Genomic DNA, 25,128 nt, shown 5'->3' with positions numbered 1-25,128 from the left:
TGTGCCGAATGTCTATAACATCCTGATGAGATATCTATGTTTATTATACTAAGGAAATGTGTTTTCTAAGTAAAAATGCATCCTCCTTTGAGGACACCTCGCAATCTAGGGATGAGATATGATGGATAAGGTGACAGTGCAGGGATTTTGAGCATATCAATATGCAAATCACCAAAAAAGCTATTTCCATTGACTCTCCAATTCTGGACCAATTTTACAAAGCAGGTAACCTACAACAATGAAAAGCGGTTTCTCCTTGACCTTGTTTCATTCAGCATCAGGATTCCAACCAATATGCTATTTCCTTTAATATTCATAAGTTCCAAAAAATAACTTTGTTGAATACATATCTGTGTCATTTGGAATTTTAAATGTATAAGGGCCTGTCTATCCAGCCCAAGAAAATGACTTAAAATGGACTTAAATCTAGGATAATAAGCAAAGTCCTAAACCCTGGAATAGTCCTGTCCTTCCGAGAAAACCACAGATCTTCTTTGGATCATTCATTCAGATAACTTTATATGAAATTGCATACCCATCTCACTTTTGCAAAACAAGAATCATTTTCAAAAGAGAGTGAAATAAAAATAAAATGTTCATTCTTCCCTTTCTCTGGGAAATTATCAAATCTAAATATTATTCTTCTGTTTTTCGTGTTTTCTTTCCTCTGAAGGAATCTTAGGCTAATGTATATTTATGTATTAAGCCTAACTCCTCTGCCTGTCCAAAATAGAAAAGAAAGAAAAAGGGGGTGGGGGTGTTTGAAAACTGTAGTAAGCAAAAATACAGGTTTGGGTGCATCCTCACAAAATAAAAGAGAAATTAAGATTTATTTTATTACAAGAATTACAAATAGATTTTCCTTGAAAATATTACTTCTGTTTGTGCACAGGGATCTCTGCTCTAGGAGTCTGTCCTCTAGGGAGTTTTCTCAGCTCTACCAGGCTTGGTAGCTCATGAGGAGTTTCATTAGACATTTCAAAACTCATTGGAATTTATCTCTTTCCCCAGGCACAGAGAGGAAGAGAAAACTTTCTTCCAGAGGTTTTTATATTTTATGTTCTAATACAGGGTATAAAGAAAGTAATATTTCTCTGCTCTGACATCTGGTATATGTTTTGGAATGGGGGAAGCATAACGTGGGAAGTTTTTAACCAGGGGCATCAATACAATGCAAAAATTTTAAGGAAAAGTTAACTCATTATAATCATCTTCTCAAATAATCATATCTGCACTTTGATAGAATGTCAGCTAAATATTTTGGAAAACATATAATCTATTATGCCTTGTGAGGTCTCTACGCAATCACGTACCTAAACCTATTGCTCAAAGAATACTAATCATTTCTTTGAAAATTCCAATCCAGATTAAATTGCCCCCAACAAAATCTTTAAAGTTTAGAGTTAAAACATTACAATTGTATATTCAAGAATATTGTAAGAAGAAAATGACTTAATCACCCATTTGACAGATATTTATTAGCTGCCGATTTTGAATTATATTCTGTGTATGAGCCAGGAAGATGAGAAATGAATTCACCTATGAAGAGCTTAATATTTAATAGGGAAACTATTGCTGTTGTGGTAGCTCATGCCTGTAATTCCAGCTACTTGGGACGCTGAGGCAGGAGGATCACTGGAGATCAGGAGTGTGAGGTTGCAGTCAGCTATGATGATGCCACTGCACTCCAGCCTGGGGAACAGAGCAAGACCCTGTCTCAAAAAAAAAAAAAAAAAAAAAAAAAACTATAATGGGGAAAATATGAGTCACATATATGGAAATATTAGTGACAAAACAATATTATGTATTATCATATGTCATATAATTACAAAACATAATATAACCTTACACAACATAATGTGTTAATTTCTTCTTGCAGCAATAAACAGAAAAGCTTACCAATAGAAGCTGTCATGGATCAGTGTTTATATGAGAGTAATGCCTACACATTCACACACATTATAAATGTGTTTTCCAAACTTCTGTGATGATAAAAAATCACCTGGGGAACTGATTTTGTTTAATAGGCCCTCTTCAGACCTACTGAAATGAAATCTCCAGAGAAGGAGCTCAAGAATTTGCATTTTTAACAAATGACTCAGTTGATTCAAATCAGGCAGGTTTAGAAAACACTGCAGTCTTCACAACAATCCCATGAAAATATTATTATTCTTGTTTCATGGTTGAGAAAGTTAAGGTTAGAGAGATTAATTAGCTACTCCAGGGACTCCCAAATTAGGATAAAATTATCTGACTTCCAAAACTTTTGTTCTTTTCACTGTACTAAGCTTCCTTTGTTCTCTGAGAAAATGATCAGGTTGGCTATGGAAAAACGGAATTAAAATACTTATTATAGAAAAATTCATTTCTATTGCTGCTTAAAAACAATGTTACAATCTGTTTTAAAGTTTCTGGAGAAAAGAATATTGAGCTCTTGAAATAAAGTCTTTGTCAGATTTAGAATGTAAAGATTTATGGGAAAGCTGAAGCTTTTTGTGTTTCAGAGAAAAGTTGAGCACACATTTGAACAAGAAATGAGATATGCTATAGTTTCAAAGAGCTAAAGAAAAGGACCAGTGCATGTGGAGAATAATACTTCAGAATAAATAAAGGAAAGTATTCTGACAAACATAGGATATAGGTAGCCACAATCTTTTGCTTTCTAGCCTTGCCCATATAATAAACAAACTACTGGGACCCTGAGGTGTAAGAAAGCTGACCGATGGTGCCAAGTGGTGTCAGCAGAAAGAATAGAAACATTCACTCTGCCATTATGGAAAATAGTACAGAGGTTCTTCAAAAAAGTAAAAATAGAACTACCATATGATTCAGCCATCCCACTACTGGATACATTTCCAAAGGAAATAAGAACAGTATGTTGAAGAGATATCTGGACTCTCATGTTAATTGTAGCATTATTCACAATAGCCAAAACATGGAATCAATCTAAGTGTCCATCAAAGGATGAATGGATAAAGAAAATGTGGTATAATTGTAACTGGGTTTTAAATTACCAGTGAAGAAATTCAACATGTCATACTCCTGTTTTTCTCCAGATTGAGGCACAAAGTCTGTAAAACTGTTGCTGATGATATATGCCTATTAATAACACTGCAGAGGTTTACATTCTGAGGTTTTCCATGTATTAAAAGCTTTCATCAGCTCTTCATAAAAAAATAAGAGAGAGAGAAAATGTGGTATAAATGTGCAATGGAATACTATTCGGCCTTAAAAAAGGAGGAAATCCTGTCATTTGTGGCAATGTGGATGAACCTGGAAGACATTATGCTAAGCAAAATAAGCCAGGCACAGAAGACAAATACCAAATCATCTGACTTACATGTGGAATCTAAAAAAGTTGAACTCACAGAAGCAGAGGATAGAATGGTGGTTACAAGGGCCTTGGGAGGAGTAGATGGGAATTGGAGATGTTGATCAAAGGATACAAAATTTCAGTTAGACAGGAGAAATAAGTTCAGAAGATCTGTTGTACAACCTAGAGATTATATTTAATAACAATGTATTACATACTTGACAATTGCTGAGAGTAGAATTTTTTTGAGACAGGGTCTTGCTATGTTGCCCAGGCTAGAGTGCCATGGTTATTCACAGGTGTGATCATAGTGCAGTACAGCCCCTGACTCCTGAGCTGAAGCAACCCTCCTGCCTCAGCTTCCTGGGTAGCTGGGACTACAGACATTCAACACCATATCTGGCAAAAGAGTAGACTTTCAGTGTTCTTACCACAAAAAAAAAGAAAGTAAGTAAGTATGTGAGAACATGGATACCTTAATTAGCATGATTAGTCATCTAACAATTTATATATATATATATATATATATATATATATAAAAACATGATGTTGCATACCATATATATATATATAATTTTTGTCAATTAAAATAAATGAATAGTTACTTGTAAAAAAGAAAAATAGTCTGTAGCTAGAAATTTAAAGCTTAAATATGAGGTCATGTCTTTAACTCAAAGTGAAACTAGAGACAAGTTGTGAAGAAGCCTGAAGGCTTCAGAAAGTAGGAGACACTTGTGGAGCTGCTTGACCTAGGGTGTCTTTTCCATGAATTACAGGTCAATGAACACCCTGAAATGCTACCTACAACTCTGTGTGAATATATGGTTTCTGGGAGAGTTTATAGCTTTCACACATTTCTCATTAAAGTCTATAGCACAAAAAGAGTTCAAGTGAATGGAGAGACCATCTTTTTACTTACCTCAAGCAGATTTTTTTTAAAAAATAGTTGATCTTAAATCCCTGACAAAGCTATATAAGCAACAGATAAGTCAAAAGGATTCGAGGTACTAATGTGCTGGTAAATGCTTAGAACCCGGCTATTCAGTGGGAGGAGGTACTTATTGATTTCTGTGCTGTACATACTCCACCGTGGCCAATTTTAAGCACCAATGAGACAATGACTAACTCACAAAATTCCTGAAAATGTTAACAATCAGTTATCACAAGGCTGTAGGAGTCAACTCCAGCAGACCTCTGATTCAAGGTGACTTCAGTTTTTTGTTTCAAGTCTGGAGAAAACTAAAATTAGGTCAAGTCATCAATGAAAATAGTTGAGCCTCATTTTGTATACATTTTTGTTTAAATTTTACAAATATGGCTTTAAATAGAATATTTTTAAGAAGGCTTTTTGAAACATTTAACCAAGTTTAAAAGATAAAAAAAAAAGAGTCAATGAGCACAGCAAAAGCTTTCTCTAATTTTTGATAAGAGCATTGATTTCTGTTGAAAAATTAATTGAATGGAAGAGGGTGCTAAAGTTGTGAGGAAAAAGTCAGATCCTCTAGAGCAATGGTTCTCAAAATACGGATCCTCAGGCAACAGCATCAGTATCACCTTAAAATGTATTAAAAATTAAGTTCACAGGCTCCCACCCCAGATCCTCTGAATCAGAAACTCTGAGAATGAGGCCCAGAAATCGGTGTTTTAACATGTCTTCCAGGGGACCCCGATATGCACTAAAGTCTATGGATGATTTCTGTAAAGCAATGAATGGTTCTTAAATTTCTGTGTGCACAAGAATCCCTGGAGGCATTTGTTAAAATGCAGTCCTGGCCCCTGTACATACCTGCTGCATCAGAATCTCTAGGAATGAGGTTCAAGACCAGCACTGTTTTATCTTATGTTATTTTATTTATTTAATTTATTTATTTACATTAGTTGTAGTTCCCAACATGGAGTCATTAGCAGAAAAAAAAAAACAAATTGCTTATAAAAATGTTTAAATATCCACAAAAGTAGAACAAAGAGTATAAATCCTAATGAAATCATCACTTAGCTTAAATAAATATCAACATTTTGCCTATCTTATTTAATATTGCCTACTTCATTTTTTATTTTGTTTTCTATGGCAGTATTTGAAGGCAATATTTTAAGACAAGGACATTCTGTCATGTGACAAGCAAATATTTTGATATGTATCTCTAATACATAAGAACCTTTTCTTTTTCACTGCCAATTGTCATTGTTATAATGTCTAAGTCCATTTTATGTTGCTACAAAGACACATCTGAGGTTGGGTAATTTATAAAGAAAAGAGGTTTTTGTTTTAGCTCATGGTTCTCCTGGATATACGAGAACCATGGCGCCAGCATCTGCTCAGCTTCTGGTGAGAGCTGTTGTGCTGAGTCAAAACAGGGAGGAAAAGGTCAAAGGGGAAAGTGGGCATATGTGAAGAGGGACCAACCCCAAGGGGAATCCTGGCTGTATAACAACCTACTCTACAGCAAACTAATCCATTACCCCAGAACCAATTCAGTTTTGAGAGAGTGAGAACTCACCATGCCATTCATGAGGGATCCGCCCCATAACCCAAACACCTCCCACTAGGCCCCACCTCCCAACACCACCACACTGAAGATTAAATTTCAACATGAGACTTGGTGGAGACAAACAAACCATAATCAAACCATAACATATGTAAACAAATTAATAACAATTCCTTAATATCTTTATCACAGAGCCACACATCGTATTTTTTTACTATTCTTTTAAGTCTTTTTTTATTCCATAATAGTTTCTCCTTCCCCACCTCACTTTTTGTTGCTAGTTACTTGTTGGAAAAATCAGGTCATGTGTCTTTTATAATTTTCCACATTCTAGACTTGGCTGAATGTATCCTCATGATTTTGTTTAGAGTACCCTGGTAGATTGATCCAGAAACTTGTTCCACTTCAAGTTGACTTGTTTTGACAAGAATACTGTAGGGATGACACTGTGTACTTTCTACTGCACCTTATCAGGAGGCCCTCAATGTCCAGTTGTAACGCTTTGTCATGTTAAATGGATCAATGAGTGCAGGCGTCCTTAAACTAATTAATTCAGTATAAAATTATGAATTACACTGTACATTTCCTGTGCTGGGCGAGGCCAGGGATCTCTGCCTCCTTTGAATGGAGACTGGTACTTAGAGACGACCGTGACAGCATGAGGATTCGCATCCCCGCTAGGCTTTCTCAGTGGGCAGAGCTAGGATGGACATCTTTTACAAGAAGGGAAACAAATAATTAGTTTATACTGATATTTGCAATTCTAATTTAAGATCACAAGGTATTTATTTGACTTTTATGTGATGATATGAATTTCAAACCAACAGTATCAATACCTTTTCTGCTAACAAAAAGACTACTGAATGTGTTTCAAATTTTTATCACATAGGAGATTGACAGTTAAATCTACTGTGTTTGAAAGTTACTTGAAAGTAACTTTTCTTTCTATGGTTATGCCACCAACCTGATATACTATTAGCTTTGTTTTGGTTTGTTTTATATTAGGAAGCTTTACTTTTTTTCTTATTAATTTATGAAATATATACATTCTAGCCTCCATTTGTGTCTCTTCAGTTTCAATATTTTAATAAGTAAATATGTGTACAGAATGGAATAGCCCCTCCTTTTCTTACAAAAAAGGTAGCTCTAGCACACATTGTTCTATACTTGGCTTTTTCACTTAACACTCTGTCCTGGAGATCACCTTATACAGTATAGAAAAACACCCTTTATTCTTTTTGACAAAAGAAATATGTCAAAAAGCTGCATAAGTATCACATTATGTAGACATACCACAGTCTCTTCAATCAGTCCCCTAATAATGGACATTTGGCTTGTTTTCAGGTTTTTGCTGTAACAAGTTATGCTGGAATGAATAGTCATATGTATATGCCATTTTGCATTTTTGCCAGTGTGCCTGTGGAGATTGCCATATTCTTAGAAGAGGAATAGCTCAGTCAAAAGTTAAGTATATATGTCATTTTGATAGATAGTAACTGCCAAACAACCCTGCAAAAATGTATCATTTTGAATTCTCAAAGGCAATGTATGAGAGTGTTTGTTTCCCCCTAGTCTTTCAAACACATATGTTGTCAAACATCTTTATTTCCCATCTGATAAGTGAGCAATGTTACCTCAGTGTGGTTTTAATTATATTTCTCTGTTATGAACGAGAGATTAAGGGCAAGTTAACATTGTCATTTTGTTTCTTGTGAATTGTCTATTCTCATCTCTAACCCATTTTCTCTATAGTGTTTATTAGGAAGGGGCAAATTTTTTTCTAATGTAATTAAATTTACAAAAATTTTTCTTATGGCTTATGTATTTTTTGTTATAGTTAGGAACATTTTTCTTACTCTTAGTTTATAGAAAAATTTACTTATATTTTCTATATTTCTTTTTTGTGCCTCAGAAATTCAAACGAGTTCCTGGAGAAATTATTTTGCACACCAAGTTGCTAGTTTATAATCCAATTTTATAAAGTGATGTTAAACATTGCAGTTATTTAACATGAGACACATTTAATAATCAGTCATGTTCATGTTTTTCTTAATTCTTCTAAATGATGTCAATCTGATGTCTTCTTTCCTGAATGACAAAATGTTCCATTAGTAAAATGGAAAAGATTATTTCTGGAGTAATTTATACTTTGAACAGGCATATTCAATTATTAAATCCTTACCTTTCTATGAGAAGACAACATAAACCATTATGATGCAGCCCACGATCCAGCCAATCAGGAGAAGAATGGGAACCAGAAGGTGTGAAAATGTAGACTCTGCTTAAAAATAAACAAAAGAAAACAGACTAGGTAGATCATTTTGGTATTAGATTTTCTGAGTCAAGAGAATAAAAGGAATCTGATAATATTGAATATATTTTTTTTCTCTAGTCATACCCATACATTTTTTTTTCTTTTTTACAAAGGATACTTGTGGCTAAGTCATGATCCCCAGGTGATGGAATAGAAGACCTGGGTTCAAACCACAGGTCTTCCTTTTACAGTTATGTGACTTTGAGCAATTCTGATCTTGGACTTCCCCATTTGTAAAGTATAGATAACGAAACTTGTGATATCCACCTCCTGGAGTTGTTCTGAGGGTCAAATGATATAACATATATGCAAAGCTTTGTAATCGCTAACCACCATGTGTCTGTAGCGTATACAGAACATTCATGCACTTGTGCAATAGCACGTACAACAGCTGTTTACATGAAAACAATCTAATAAAACTCTGGAGTAATTCCTACTAAACTAAATAATCATAACTTAGGGAAAGGTGTTGAGAATTTTTCTTGGCCTCAATAGCTGACTTTAATCTTAAATATCACAGGAAAAGGAAAGCATCATACCTTATATAATGATTCTTGACTTGAGATTCTATTTTTTAATATTATTCAATATAACAACCAGCATTGGGGCCTGAATCTATGAGCAGTAATTATTCAACACACATATAAATGACAGTTGCATACATGATTCCACCTGTGCCTCCTATTTGTACTTTACTTATAAAAAGCAATTTATAAAAGTGCCTTTTTAAAATATTCACCACACCTGAATCTTATTCTTTCAAGCAAGCACACACATACACACATCACACAGAAAGATTTAGAAACAACACAGAGACATTGTATAGAATTAATGTCCCTGTGTTAAAGGCTCAGATATAGTCTTAATTGAAAGCATAGTTAGATCTTATGCTATTAGCTAACAAAGAAAAAGAAAGCATATTCCTAACAATTGCACTCCTATTACAATTTCCATCACATTTACACGTGAACTTTTTTAAATGCTATTAAAATAAAATCATCAGGAGACGAGACACTTCTAAAATTAGAAGAAACTCTTATAAATCAAACTTTCAGAAGTTGAAATGAATCTTAATACTTTAAGTCTATTTGCCAAAAGTGTTGGAGTCTCTCTTAACTGACAGATTCAACAGGCTTTCCTTACTTCTCCCTCTCTTTGTGATCTTGAATAGGCATTAACAACTAAATGAAAAAGCTTCTTCTTTACCTGTCATGTGATATTGCTTTAAGGATTAAAAAATTATGAGATGCCTTTTACTTTCATTTGGACAAAAGCCTTTTTATGAATTGAGGTGCCATTACAGTGGAAGTATAAAATGGTAATTTTTTTGAACTGTTCATGTATGTGACTTAGTATTTTTCCTAATGTCAAAGAATTTGAAAATTAATATTGATATTTTAAGTGAGCATTTATAAATATTTTATATATGAATATTTTAATAAAACATAAGCATGTTTTAATAAAATGTACATGTAAAAAAGCCCTAAAAGGTAATATGCCATTATTTATTATTCCTTGTAAACAGTACAACTTACTGTGCATTTTACCACTCGAAGTATACATGCATTAATGTTGTTTAACACTAATATTTTCAATTTTACCACAACCTGTGGCATTGTTTGGAAATAGGAATACATAAGCACATAGCATACTTTGCATATGTCACTTATATTACTAGCACAAGTAAGAACAAAACCTTTCTTTAACCATGAAGACTAATTTCAAAATGCTTCTCTCTCGTTTAGTTCTGAGCATACCAAAGTAACTACAGCTGGAAGTGTTCTTAAGGAAACTGCACTCTGTAACAAGACTGTCTGGGTTCAAGACCTGGTGCCACCATCCCCTAGTGATCGTGGACAAGCTGCTAAACTTGTATGTCTCAATTTTCTTATCTGAAAAATGAGGATGATGATAATATGCATATCTCATGAGGTTGTTGTCAGGATTAAAAGCAAAAATTCCTGCAGATATTTAAAAACTGTTTCTTAGTATATATCCAACCAGCTCTGTCATATAAGTCAATTACTTTATATAAATATAAAAGTATCTAAAAACCCATACTAAAGATGACTAATCCCAATATTCTCTCATTTTACAGTTGTTCAATAGGCTCACAGAGGTAGAGGGACTTCTCCAAACTCATATGGCCATTTAGTAGCAGATCTGACACAGAACTCAACTGTCCTTACTTCTTGTCCAGCACGCCCCCCTACCTCTAATCTAATACAACACTGGAGAATAACTGATTTCTAACTGACCTTTCAAATTAAGCATGAACAAAATTAAGCTCTTTTGTTTGATTAATCCTTTCAAAATTATTCATAACCTATAAGCATGGTCCATAAATGACGTATATAATATATTTTTTGCAGCCACACTAACATATATGGCTAATGATCCTTTAGCAGAGATACCACAATCTTCAGAATGACTGGAAACACCAAGAAACATAAATAAGCCAAAGTCTGGAAGCCATTTTTGCCAACAGAATTGATGCCTTAAATCTTACCTTTTTCAGCCATTATTCCTATTCTTGGGTGGCTTGGTCACAGCCACGCTCACCTCTTCCTTATTGTTACCCAGTCTCTTTGAACTTTAAATAGAGAGCTATCTGAAGAGCGTGGCAGCTGCCCCTCCCCTGGCTGCCAATTGTCTGCAGAGTGATGTAAGTCATTGGAAAGCAGAACTCCTCTGGCTCTTCTTTATCCTGTTATTATGAAGGAAACAAGGGGCTACGTGACCTAAACAAGTAAGTAATCTGAGTTACCCTGATGCAGAGATATGCAGATTTTTAATACATTTAATGCTTTCAGGTGACATGAAAATGTTCAGTAAAGTTTAGTATAGACTAAAAATGATATTGGAACTAGACAAATTCTATCGGGGGGAGGGGGATATATTGGAAAGACAGGACTTTGGTGTTGGAGAGACTTGGGTTCAAATTCCAACTCTACTATTCCACAATGAAAGCCAAGTTGCTTAACCTGGATATCAGCCTCTTTAATTTTAAAATGAAGATAATAATTCTTAGCCATGGGAGTTGCATAAAGATGAAATGAAAAAGTTATATGAAATACAGTTCTTTATTACACTACAGATGCAAAAGATAAAATAAATGAAATGGTGCTCCTTCCTTTGAACTATTCTAAAAACAGAAAATGTTATTATAAATGTACCAGAGACTAAAACAATAAAGATTCTGTGGCATGGCCTAGAATTTTCAGAGAGGATTCATAAGCTTGTTGTTGTTATTAGCAATGTATAAAAATAGGACATTTCATTTTTCAAAGTCCAACCTGGTTTATGTAACATGACCTAGACTATTGTCTAGAATAGATTCTCATTGGAATAACTTTAATTTCAGAGTCTGGATGGAAACGTTTTGCAAAGTGACCCTGTGACCAGCGTCAAAAAAAAAAAAAAAAAAAATCCAACATAAGATTAAGGGAGTCTACCTCTAAAGATAGGTCTTGGCTGATTAAATCCATCTCTACAGAGGTCCAAGAGTGAAGTTTTCCTGCAAATGACCATGTTTCATTACTGCTCAGAATCCATCAATGGTTCTGCATCTCCTAGAGAGTAAAAGTCTGAACTTCTTGTTTAGATGCCTAAAAAGTCTCATCTCTCTACTCTCCCATCTGCAGTGATGCTTCAGCCATTTTGGACTTCTTGCTGTTATATGAATTCAGTTCCACACTCACAAGCAAAGAGAACATTTGATTTTCTACCTCAAATAATACACTTATAGATTAGGGTGTGTGGCCAACGATTTGGCTTGTTTATGTCATTTATGCCAAGTTGTTGTCTTTCTCTCTCTCTCTCAATATACTTCAATATACTGTTTAATATTGGGGAAAAAATGCCTGAATGTACCAGATAAACAGAGAAACTATGTATTGTCTATGTAACAAAAATCCCTTGCTTGTCTGGTAAAGTTGGATATTCTTTAATATTAATAATAATATATTTTAAAAGGTTATTGAGGGCAAGCAAGAGACAGAGACAGAAGAAAGCAGTCACTTATCTCACATAAATACAAAAAATTTTAATTAAATAGGTTCAAATGAACAATAATTATCTTAAGAAAAAGCACATTTAAAATAAACAATGAGGAACTTACAAAGAGCACAAACTAACATATATACTAGAGTAAAATAATTTGCCTAAAGTGTATGAAAATAGAACATATGAAAAGGTTTCTACATTTTAAACACCCATTCCCATTTCAATTATCTTAAGCTTTCTTACTTGGTATAAAATTGACTATTATTAACATTATTACTATCAATTTGGAGTATGGGAGGGATTGCTTTATAATCCATCATTTATTTTTCTTTTTCTATAGAAAAGGAAGGAAAGAAAAAACTAATTTAATGAACATGAATTGCCCAGACTTTGGTAAAGGGTTCAATCTAGAATCCCATATCCTGGGTATCCCATCAGTAAATTAAATATATATATATATATATATATATAATATTTATTTAAAAATGTTTTATTCATTAATAGATGGATTTTACTTCAAACTCATAAATGCAAGGGCCTATATTTGACCAATTTCTAATCTTCCTCATAAGACATACTAATTAGAAACATTTTCTACCTCTGCTTTGCATACTCTTTTCAAGGTTTAGCTGTCAAATTTCTTACTCTCAAGGTGACATGAAATTTTTCTAGGGTACTGGAGATAAAAATTCAAATATTTGATTCCTAATTCAAGATAAATCAAAATTCCTCACTTTTCAAATACTTTTGAACCACCAGTGTCTGGAATTACAGATCTGAACATGGTAGATGCTCAGTAGATTTTGACAGCTGGATGACTGCCTGGATGGTGGGGTGGGCTGGTGGAACAATAAAGGCAATACAACATAGCTTAGTTTGCATTCTAAACAAAGGTTTACTTATGGCAATACTTAAAGAAGTATTAAGCAATAAAATGATCTTAACTATATGTTAGCCTCATGTCTTTATATGGACAGCACTACAATGTACTCAATTACTGATAACACTGGAATAAACTGTAGATCAGGAAATGATCAAACAAAAGAGAATGACATCGGCAAAATTGGAGGATTAAGGACCTCCAAAATTTTTCTTCTCAATAAGAGCACCAAGAAAACTGGCTAAAATTTCTGAATCAATTTTTCAGAATTCTGGAAACTAATCCAAGGCTTACAAAAATTGGCAGAACCTGAATCTCAGTAATAATAGCAAGATTTATGATGTTTTAATTTTTCCTATCTCCCCCATTTCCAAATTCTCCACAGTAGCCTTGACAACCAATATCCCACAATCCCAGTGAAAACCAACAGCTGAGCAGCCACCAGATGTGTCAAAGTAGGGTAAAGCTCTCTTTCTAAGTCTCATCTTCAGAGAATTATCATTGTTTGATTTTTCAGGTGGTTCTCTCAAATATCCCACGTGTAACACTGTCTTTATTTGACTACACTCAGAGCTTATTCAGCGTGAAAAGTACCTGCTTGGAGAGCATTTGTTGAAAACAATCAAAGCCAATTATATAACATCCAGAGTCTGCCTGGATAACAGTTGGTGTGAACAATAGGGTAACTAAAAAGTTTTAAAAGAAGAAGTTAGGGAATGTCTGCAGGGACTTTGAAAAGCTTCACATATCCCTGAGAATCTAGAAGGCTATGTGCATATGTTCAGCTGTGTGCATGCCCACAACCACGGGCATGCTTAGGAAAGTCCTAAAAGGGCCCTGAATTTTCACCTCTGGATAACCTAGAGGCTCAAAACAGGAAGTAAAGAGTAAGGTAGGCTTGTCAACTGCCTGGCTGAGTGTTAAAGGTATGCCCCAACATACACACGGAGCCCATTGTCAAAGTCTACAAGACATATTGGTTCCAGGCATTTAAGGAAGTCTTTGTCCAATTATTAGCTGATAACTAAGCTAACTGAGCAGAAACATTAGTGGCCACATACAACAAAAAATGCAGATTGTATACAATCAGTTAAGAATGTCAGTAAACAAATGACCAATAATAACAACAACAAACAGTAAAACAACAAAGTCTTAAAAGAAGGAAAAATATGACTTTAACAGTTGCCAATTATATTATTTAAAATGCCCAATTTTCAAAAAAAGTTATGAGACATGCAAAGAAACAAAAAAGTATGGTCCATACACACAGCTAAAAAAAGTTATCAAAAGTAAATATTTCTAAAAATGTCCATAAATTTGACTGGCAAAAATTTTAAATAATCTATTTTAACTATTCTCAAATAACTAAAAAAAAGTATGAAGATGATGTCTCAGCAAATATCAGTAGAAAGATAAAAATTATTTTAAATAGACAAATTCTGTAGTTGAAAGGTACAATGAGAGAAATGAAAAAATTTACTATAAGAGCTTGATAGCAGATATGCACAGGCAGAAGAAAGAACCAGTGAATTTGCAGACAGTTTGATTGAAATTATCCAGTACAAGGAACAGAAAGAAGAAATAACAAAGAAAAATCAATAGAGCCTTAAAGACCTGTGGAACATCATTAAGCATATAAACACATGCATAATAGGAGTCCCAAAAGGATAAGAAGAAGAGAGACTAGGTATAGAACAGATATTTGAAGAAAATATAAAGGAAGTAACAGCTAAAGTGTTCCAAATTCGTGAAAAACATTAATGTACATATTCAAGAAACTCAAGTAATTCTAAGTAGGACACATTCAAAGAAACTCCCAACTAGACACATCATAGTCAAACTGTCCAAAAAACCCAAGACAAATAGAGAACATTGAAAGTGGCAAGAGAGAAATGATTCATTGCATGGAAGAGATCTCCAATAAGATTAACAGCTAATTTCTCAGTAGAAACCACAAAGCCCAAATGGCAATGGAATAATATTCAAGGGAAAAGATTGTCAACTAAGAATTCTATAACAAGAAAAACTATTTTTAAAAACTCAAGAAAAAATTATAACATTCCCAGATAAACAAAAACTCAGATAATTTGTTGATAGCCAAGTCTGCCCTATAAGAAATATTTAAAAAGTCCCTTCAGAATGAAATAAAGAGACACTAGACAGTAACTCAAATCTACATGAAAAAATAAAAAGCACCTCTACAGGTGACTACATAGATAAAAAAGACAGTGTAAATGTATATTTTATTTGTAACTCTTTTTTTTCCTCCTAACTGATTTAAAAGACAACTGAAATTATTATAAATGTATGTTGGTGGCACACAATATATAATGATGTAATTTATATGAAAATAACAAAACAAAAAAGGGGGCAGGGAATGAAGCTCTGTGGAAATGAAGCTGTCATATAATACTGAAATTAGGTTGGTATTAATCTAAACTAGATGCTTATAAATTAAGATGGTCATTCTAATCTCCAGGGAAACTGCTAAGAAAATAATATGAAAAATATATAGCAAAAGAAATTACAAGAGAATTAAAATAATACACTAAAAATACCAATTCACATCAAAAATAGAAAGTAATGGAGAAATAGAGGGGAAAAAGACAGCAAACATAAAACAAATAGCAGATGTAAATTCTACCTTATAAGTAATTACAATAAATTTAAATGATCTAACCATTTCAAATATAAGACAAAGATGGCAGAATGAATAAAAATGTGATCTAACTATATACTGTCTATAAGAGACAGTTTAGCTTCAAAAACACAAATAGGTTGAAAGCAAAAGAATGGGAAATGGTATATCATGTAAATCATAACCCAAATAGACCTGGAGTAGCTGTACTAATAATCAGATGAAATAGATTTTAAAACAAAAATTTTTACTAGAGACAAAGAAGTACATTTTATAATGATAAAAGTAACAATTACAAATATATATGCACTTAACAACTTAGGCCCAGAATACACAAAGCAAAACTGACAGAATTGAAGCCAAAAATAGATAATTCAACAACAATAGTTGAAATAATATCCCACTTTCAATAATGGATAGAACAATTAGATAGAATATCAGCAATAGGGAACTTCAACAACACTATAACAAATTAGACCTACCAGGCATCTATTGTATGTTATACATAACAATAACAGACTATACATTGTCCAGAAGAAAATTTGGAAAGTTTACAAATGTGTAAAAATTAAACAGCAACATGCATAAATAATCATGAATCAAAGAAGAACTAACAAGAAACTAGAAACTACTTGAAATAAATGAAAATGAAAACACAACATACAAAAACTTCTGTGATATATCAAAAGCAATGCTTGGAGGGAAATTTATAGCAGGAAAGGCCTATGTTAAAGAAGAAGAAAGATCTCAAATCAATAACCTAAATTTCCACCAGAAAACACTGGAAAAAGAAGAGCTAACTAGACATAAAGTAAGCAGAAGAAAGAAAACAATAAAGATAGAGAGTAAATTAATAAAATAGAAAAGAGAAAAACAATTTGATAAGATCAAGGAAATAAAAGTTGGTTCTTTGAAAAGATAAGCAAAATTGACAAACCTTCAGCTTGACTGACCAAGAAAAAAAAAAAAGAAGAATCAAATTACTAAAATCATTAGTATGATTCATTAGAATGAAAGAAGGGACTGACTTACAGAAATAAAAAGTAATATAAGAGAATACTACAACAAATTCTATGCTAACAAATTAAATACCCTAGTTGAACTGGAAAAATTCTTATGAACATAAATTACCACAACTGCCTCAAAGAGAAATAGAAAATCTGAATAGACCTACAACAAGTAAAGAGATTGAAGTCATAATAAAAAAAAGTTCCCACAAAGAAAAGCCCTGGAACAGAAGGCTTTGCTAGTGAATCCTATCATACATTTTAAAAAGAATTAACCCAAGACTTCATAAACTCTTTCCAAAACTAGAAAAGGTGTGAGCACTTCCCAACTTATTCTATAATGCCACTATTAATCCTGATACCAAAACCTAATATAAGAAAAGAAAATAGATTAATCTCTTGTAAATATATATATAAAAATCTTCAACAATATATTAACAATCCAAATCCAGCAACATACAAAAAAATTATATACTATGACCAAATTTTTGGAGTTTATCCCAAGAATGTAAAGTTGGCACAATATTCAAAGACCAATTAATATAATATACCATATTGACAGAATAATAAAGAACATGATCATTCTTAGCAGTTGCAGAAAAAATATTTGACAAAATCCAACACACTTTCAAGATAAAAACAAATTAGGAAGAGAGGGGAACTTCCTCAACCTTATAAGGGGCATCTCTGAAAAACCCACAGGTAACGTCACACCAAATGGTGAAAGACTGGATGCTTCCCTCCTAATATCATGAATAAGACCAGGACATTCACTACCAGCAATTCTATTTGATATTGAAGTGAAGGTTCTAGCCGGAGAATTAGGCAAGAAAATCAAGTAAAGGCCATCCAAATTGGAAAATAAGAAATAAAATTATCTCTGTTTTTAGTTAACATGATCTCACATGTAGAAAATCCTAAAGAATCCACTAAAAAACTGTTGAAGATAATAATCAATTTAGCAAAGTTGCAAGATATAAGATCAAGACACAAATTTAGTTTTATTTCTACACACTAGAAATGAAAATTAAATTATGAAAACAATGACATTTACAATAACATCAAAAGGAATAAAATATTTAGAAATAAATTTAACCAAAAATGTTAAGACTTGTACTCTGAAGATAAAACATTGCTGAAGGAAATTAAAGAAGACCTAAATAAATGGAAAGATATTCCATGTTCATGGATTGGAACACTTAATATTATTAAGGTGGAAATACTACTAAAAGCAATCTATAGACTCAATGTATTTCTATCAAAATATCAATAAATGGAATATCATAAATGGAAAATCAAATTTAAAAATTTATATAAACTTGCAAAGGACCCAGAATACTCAAAACAATCTTGAGGAAGAAAAACAAAGTTGGAGAACTCATATTTCCTGGTTTCAAAACGTATACTACAAAGGCTACAGGAATCAAGAATGTGTGGTAAAAGCACAGACACAAAGACCAATGAGGTAAAATTGAGACTCCAGAAATAAACTCATACACTTATGGTCAATTGATTTTCACCAGGGATGTCAAGACAATATAATTAGAAAAGAATAGTTCTTTCAATAAACGATGTTGGGATAATTGGACATCCATGTGCAAAAGAATGAAGGTGGACTTTTACCTCGTATCATATACAGAACTTAATTCAAAATGCAATGCCTAAATGTAAGAGCTAAAACTGTTCATCCATGATCAGCAGGGATAACGAGGAAGGAGAAGCAACATCTATACAGAGGCAGACGTCCCTGTGTATGTACCCATGGTCACTCCAAGGGTCGTCTTAGGGGGCCATATTAATATCTACTAATCCTCAGGCCAGGGTGTAGGGGGACTCTGGGAGTCCATTTTTCAACTCTCACTCATTTCTTAACCTGCTTCTGATGATTTCAGCCTGCATTTCTCCATTGAAACTACCTTTTTCCAAGATCATTAAGATCTTAGATCCTGTGACTTCTGTGTTGCTAAAGTCGATGGAAATTTTTCAGTCCTAAATTTACTTGACCTCTTGGCATTGCTTGATTCCTTGGTTACTTTCTCCTTGAAATTCTCTCTTTTCTTGGCTTCCGTGGCATCCAAGTCTTCTGATTCTTTCTTTCTATTTTTGATTGTTCATTCTTGGTCTTGCAGGTTTATCCTCATCTATCCATCATTAAATATTAGTTTCTCAATAAATGCATCAGAACAAAGCTTTCTTGACAATGGAAGATGAAGAGGAGAGCGACCTGATGAGTTAAAGTACTAAGTCATGTGCAAACACATACCCCTGGGAGGTCCTTCCAGGGCCAGCTTCATGGGCATGAAATTTGTACAGTCATTTAGGTACCCATGCTGGGAAGAGTCCCATGCTTGTTTTAAAGCTCTGCTGTTGGTGTCTTGAAATTCTTACTAATTTTAGCTTTGAGGGTTGGGTGCCGCGGCTCACCCCTGTAATCCTAGCATTCTAGGAGGCCAAGGTGAGCTCAGGAGTTCATACCAGCCTGAGCAAGAGCGAGACTCTGTCTCTATAAAAAATAAATTAATTAGCCCCGTTTGGTGGTTCATGCCTATAGTCCCAGCTACTTGGGAGGCTGAGGCAAGAGGATCACTTGAGCTCAGGAGCTGGAGGTTGCAGTGAGCTACAATGATGCCACTGCACTCTACCTGGAGTGACACGGCGAAACTCTGTCTGAAAAATGATAATAATAATCATAATTTTATCTTTGAACTTGTGTTTTGTAAGTTAAGTTTATTAGGACAATGGAGCACACACATGAACAGAGGCGATATTCTCGGGAGGCAGTGAGTTTGTGCTATAGTGGTCCAGCAGCAACCTACACATGTGTAGGCTCAGGCCTCAGGCTCAGAAAACAGCATACACAAAGCACTTGGCCCCACGTAAATGCCAGTGCCTGAGATAGCCCAGAGCTAAAGGGATGCAGGCGAGTAAAGCCGGGCTGGGACCTGGGCACAGAATGGTGGCAGTGATGGCAGCAGTAGCAGCAGCAGTGGCAGCAGGGAAGCCAGAACAGGAACTGCTCATGCATAGGTGACAAATTTCAGCAATAAATTATGGAATCTTCAGTTTTAAAAACTGCTCAACCTTGCAAGACAAATATATCCACAGGCTTAGAAATAGAAATTAAATTTCAAGATTGTCATGTTTGATGGAAAATAACACTGCTATCATATGAAGCATTGGATAAACTAAATATTAATGAGGCAAACAATTTTAAAATTAATTTTTCCTTGTAATTGAAGATCAGCATAGAATGCATAACAGTTGTTTTGAAATATATTCAAATTAGGAAGTTTCTTGTACAACCTTCACAAGTTATGGAAAATGTCAGAGGAAATATTGAAATGCCATTGTATAAATTTACTTTTAAAGTTAAATTCAGACTTACTCAAAACTGATTTGTATGGACAGCTAAATCTTTTCCTAGAGAAAACAAGAGCAGTCAACTCTAGATGTACTAAAATTTATATTTTGATATAATTTATCAACAATGCATTCCAACATTGTCACAGCTTATAAAGTGCTCTTAATAGCTCCAGTAACAGTTGCATTAGCAGAAGGATCTTCTTAAAACTAAAATTATAAAAATTATTTGTGATCTTGCATTTGTGAAGAGCAATTAATGCTGTTTTCAACTGTGTAGATTGAAAATGAAGTTGCTAAAAATATAAATGTTCATGACCTAATACCTGTGAATGAATTTGCAAAAAAGTGAGCCAGGAAAAAAGTCTTATGATGATATCATATTACTAAGTATCATTATATATTGTACTACATAAAATTAAAAAGCTTTGTGTCTTGGTATATTTAATGTCTTTTTGCTGTTCTTTTTTTAACAAAGGGCCCTGCAAATTGTTTTTCTCTAGGCCCTGCAAATTTTGTAGTCAGCCTTGATTCCTTTCACAATGGAAGGAGGAGGTGGGATAGAAAGAAAGCTGGGCCTTCCGTATCCCTTTTCCCTCATTTTCTTTAACCATAGCATTTCCTTTTATGTTCATCATATTTTGTAATCGTGGTGCCAAAAAGTTTGGAAATTTCCCCTTTAATCCAACCACACATACGGGAAAGAGCAAACTAAAACAAACAAAAGTGAGGTGACTTTCCTATCTTCAGAGACTGTCTCCCAATTCCCAACCTCCCACCACCATGCTGCTTCCTTGGTATTCATAACATCATGGTGACATGACATGTTCAATGATTACATGTGATACGTGACATGATGTGTTCAGGGGTTATGTATGAGATCTCTTTCTGGAGCCCAGTTTGAAGACCCCTTTTATTAGCCTACTTTAAGGCATAAAAGTTGAAAACATTCAACAGATGGATGTCCAAATGCAAGCATCTATTTCTTATTCCAAGAGATATTCCCTAAACTTATTACAACTTGCAAAAAATAATATTTTGATGTCATAATTTTATATAGTACAACATATAATAATACTTAACATGATATCTTGATTATCATAAGCCATTGCTGCCAATATTCCTATCTTGCAAAGCAGTTAATAGAATATGCTTTCAGCCTAAATCTTTCTATTTCTCTAAGGTTTCAATATAGATAAAGACAGAGGTAAAAATGAAGTGCTGTTTCAGTGTCACTTTTAATGCAGAATTCATGTTCTTGGAGTCTGTGGTGTCAGCAATCTCCTCTAAAGCAGAAACAAAAAGTGTTACTACTTCAGATAGATATTTATTGACTGAGTTGGATAATTTTTCCATCCAGAGAATCCTTGTGCCTCAGAGATGTCTTGACTGTGAAAGAGAATTATCTGCATAAACCTAATAGATTACAACATTCTTTAAAAATAAAAGACAAACTAAGTCACTGCTGAGTTCTAATGAAGGACTGCATACAGGACTGTGGAGTTGCAGTGACTGGGATTCAAATCTCTGCTCCACTAGCTAATATTGGTGGAACTTGGGGCTAGATTGCTGTCAGAAAAATTCTCCAAACTTGAAAACAAGGCCAAAAAATAAGACAAATTCTTTCAATATCATATGGGTACAAAGGCTCTCAAGGCTTATATAGATCTGTACTTAATTCACCTCATTTTTACTATTGATTAAAGGCCCCATACTTAGAGAATTTACTTGTTAATTTGTAGATTTCTGTCCAGTAGAAATGAAAATAATTTCCATCCAAGGAAATAGACAATCCTAAATATTGATGGCTTGCTGCACTTAGCCAGTTTTATATCTAGTTCAGCAATCTTATCTTAATTGCTGATAACTATCACAGCTTCTCAAGTACTCTTTGAGCTGTTCATAACATCTCATTGGTTCTCTCATTAATTAATGAGTTCAGTGAAATATTTGACACATGTCCATTTTACATTTGCCTGAGAGTTATGATTTCATACTTTTGAAAATTATACTTTAACATGACTTAACTCTCTTTGCCTCAGTTTCTTTATCCATGAAATGGCAACAGAAAGACCTACTTTATAGGGTTGTTGTGAGAATTAAGAGACAAGGTATGTAAGGCACCTAGTACAGAACCCGTGGTTAAATAAGTGTACCTGAGGCCGTAAGCTTTGGCTGTGAGTTTCTAAAGAGGATACGAAGGCAGCTGCAATCAGGGATGTGGTCCAGTTTATCATTGGTCATCTTTGGCCCCTTTCCTAAACGCCCACATGCACTGGATTTTACAAACTTGACTGAAATGACTTCTTTGCTTCTATAATCACATTCTCTAAACTCTTATTTGCTGACCCTCTGCTAATTATATACCTCATACCTCATGGAAATAATGTTCAGTGGCAGCTACATGTAAGTGGCAGGGCTAGGTGACCTTCGTCACTGGAAACTTTCCATTGCTTGTTTCCAGCAGGACTTGGGCAGGCATAAGGTTTAAAAAGCTCACAATACTGTCAATTAAGTAAATTTAAAGCAAAAGACAAGGAAGATTCTTCTCAGAAACTATTCATTAGCATTTCCATGTTTAAAATGGCAAATTTTTCAAGATGTAAAAGGATGACATCAGAGATGACATGTTCAGTGAAAAATGTGCTGCAGAAATAAATTCAGTTGTAAACATATTCTGTAAACTGTCTCCTTTAATATGTGCCCCTCCTTGAGAGCTCTCAAAACTAGAGAATCCTTGTATATTTGAATTCCTAGTATGTCTCTTTTGCCACCAAAATATATATGCCCTTTCCCACCCCACACCCCAAATAAAAGAAGCCCCAAATTTACCTGTTAGAGTCTAAGTACATCTGAAAGGCTGAGGAAGCCTGGCTAATTCTCTCCATGTGGTGACAAAGCTATTACTGCTGGGAGCTTAGGTTGAGCCCCCCCCCACCCCCCGCCGTGATCCCCAATGTTTTGAAACTCTGTATACAGAACAGGAGAATGCCACTCCTATCCAACGCCCATTCTGTGCAATCTTTAAGAAATGTAAATATAGGATTGAGTAACAGAAAAACACACAAGACAAATAGCTAAATAATAGTACTTTATGAACTACTCAGAACTCCTGAATAAACTGTTTAAATCCTAAAGTTGTTAGCTATAAAAGACCAACTTAACAAAAACCTCAAAGGTGTGAATAATCACCATGCCTGAAGAACAGAACCACTTGCACAACCTGTGCTTAAGTACAAGGACTGCATTGTTCTCCACCCTTTGAACATGTGTGCAGTCCCCAGGACCTGTCCTCTCCTTGTAGCTGGTAGGAGAGCAGTAGCCCAGGATAGGGCTCACCAGAGAAGGGGCACAAGTCTTACCACACAGCCTCACAGATCAGAAGACCAGGAGACACCACAAAATCTAAGAGCCACTCCAGGGGCAACTCTGTCCTCTATACCCAACCCTTCTGCAACTGTTATAATACGTGACAAAATCTTTCACTCTATAACTAGAGTTAGAACTTAAAGATTTGCACTTTTATCTTTATTGTATACTAAATTTCTCTGTGATGTATTTGAATCTATTTTTCTAACATTTTATTATGAAATTTTCAAACACACAGCAATATTAAGATAATTTTATGTAATTACATAATTTTTCATATATGCAACCCTCTAGTAATCTTATTTTTTTTTAATTTTTTGATTTTCTGATTTGGCTCGAAATAGATTACAGATATCAGCACACTTCCTTCCAAATACTTTAGTATACATATCATTAGAGTCCAATAATTTTTCATGGAGTTTTCTTTTGGGAGAAACTTCACATACAATGAAATATACAAATCTTAATTGTACATTCACTGAGTTTTTACAAATGCATATACCTTTCTAACCCAAACTCCTATGAAGATATAAAACTGAATCTATTTCTTTGATTTGCTGGCTTTTAACCAATGATCTGTCTTTTCACACCCTAGTAACAATGTGTTTTAAATATCCCAGCTTTATAATATGTTTTAAAATCTGCATTCTTTGTTCCCTTCATTACTCTTATTTTCAGAATTATTTTGGCTATTCTGGCATGTTTAATTTTCCTCTTGAATTTTCACATCATTTATTTAATTCCAAAATAAAAAAAGAAGAAGGCGCCTGTTGTTATTTTTAATTGACTTACATTAAGTATAGAGATTAATTTAGGGATAAGTGAAATGTTGTAATATTCAGTTTACCCTTCCAAGAACAAGAGATGCCTTTCCATTTAGTCAAGCCTTACTGCATGTCCCTCAGTCATGTGCTAGAACTTTCTTCACAAAACTCTTGTACATTTCTTGTCAAGATTATTCCCTTTTAAGCATATTTTTTGTGGTTATTATAAATATGTTTTTCTCATTATACTTTTCAATATAAGTTTTGTATACAGACAACTACAAAATTTGCTTTTGGTCAGTAGGAATTTTTCAACTGATTTTCTTGGGTTTTGACATATGCACTCATTATCTACAAACAATAATTTTACCTCCTCCTTTCCAATTTCCATACTTCATTTTCCCTCTGTATTTACGGTGGTGTCAGCTTGTACTGATAAAAAAGTGATTTCATTAGGGAGGCATTAGTGCTTTTAACAACTTATGTCTATCTTTTTTATAATTGGTGGTCTCTGAGTGTACTAAATGGCCTTCCTCCTCTGAGATGGTTTTGCCAATTTACCTTTTTCTAAAAATTATTCCATTTCACCTCAGTTGAGTTGAATGAGAGTCAATTATTTCCGTTTCCTCTGTATCTTTGGTCGTTTCCTTATTCTCATTTCTTATTTTGTGTAAACTAGTTTTACAAAGAACAGCTCTTGAATTTATTTTTTAGTTTATGCTTTTTCTGTTTACATGTCATTAATTTTTGCTTTTTTATTGAATGTATTTTTACAGGTACTTCGTATTTATGACAAATTATTCTGGTTTTCTATTTACTGTAATAAATTAGGTTCCCTACCTAAATACACATAAGGTTTTTTAAAGTGACTCTGTTCAAAAACATGTATTAAGCAAACAACAATACAGGAAGTATGAAGATATGGCAAAATCGTGAGGGTAGTTTGTAGATAATTAAAATTTAGGGAAAATTGCCATGTTTCTTTTTTTTTT

The 25,128-nt window shown here is 33.9% G+C and overlaps 1 protein-coding gene across 1 annotated transcript; it reads right to left on the bottom strand.

Annotated features, from left to right (window-relative positions):
- Positions 1-7,755: 7,755 nt before the first annotated feature.
- STRIT1 (small transmembrane regulator of ion transport 1) lies at positions 7,756-10,713 on the bottom strand. Its single transcript, XM_076009819.1, has 3 exons — positions 10,623-10,713; positions 7,982-8,080; positions 7,756-7,887 (listed from the first exon to the last, which is right to left on the bottom strand). Exons 1-2 carry the CDS (start codon positions 10,633-10,635, stop codon positions 7,986-7,988), a joined length of 108 nt encoding a protein of 35 aa, XP_075865934.1. The 5' UTR covers positions 10,636-10,713; the 3' UTR covers positions 7,756-7,887; positions 7,982-7,985.
- Between the last annotated feature and the right edge of the window lie 14,415 nt (positions 10,714-25,128).

The sequence above is a fragment of the Microcebus murinus genome, chromosome 1, assembly GCF_040939455.1.
Source record: "Microcebus murinus isolate Inina chromosome 1, M.murinus_Inina_mat1.0, whole genome shotgun sequence".
Classification (NCBI taxonomy): domain Eukaryota; kingdom Metazoa; phylum Chordata; class Mammalia; order Primates; family Cheirogaleidae; genus Microcebus; species Microcebus murinus.
This window is presented reverse-complemented; position numbering and strand designations above follow the sequence as displayed.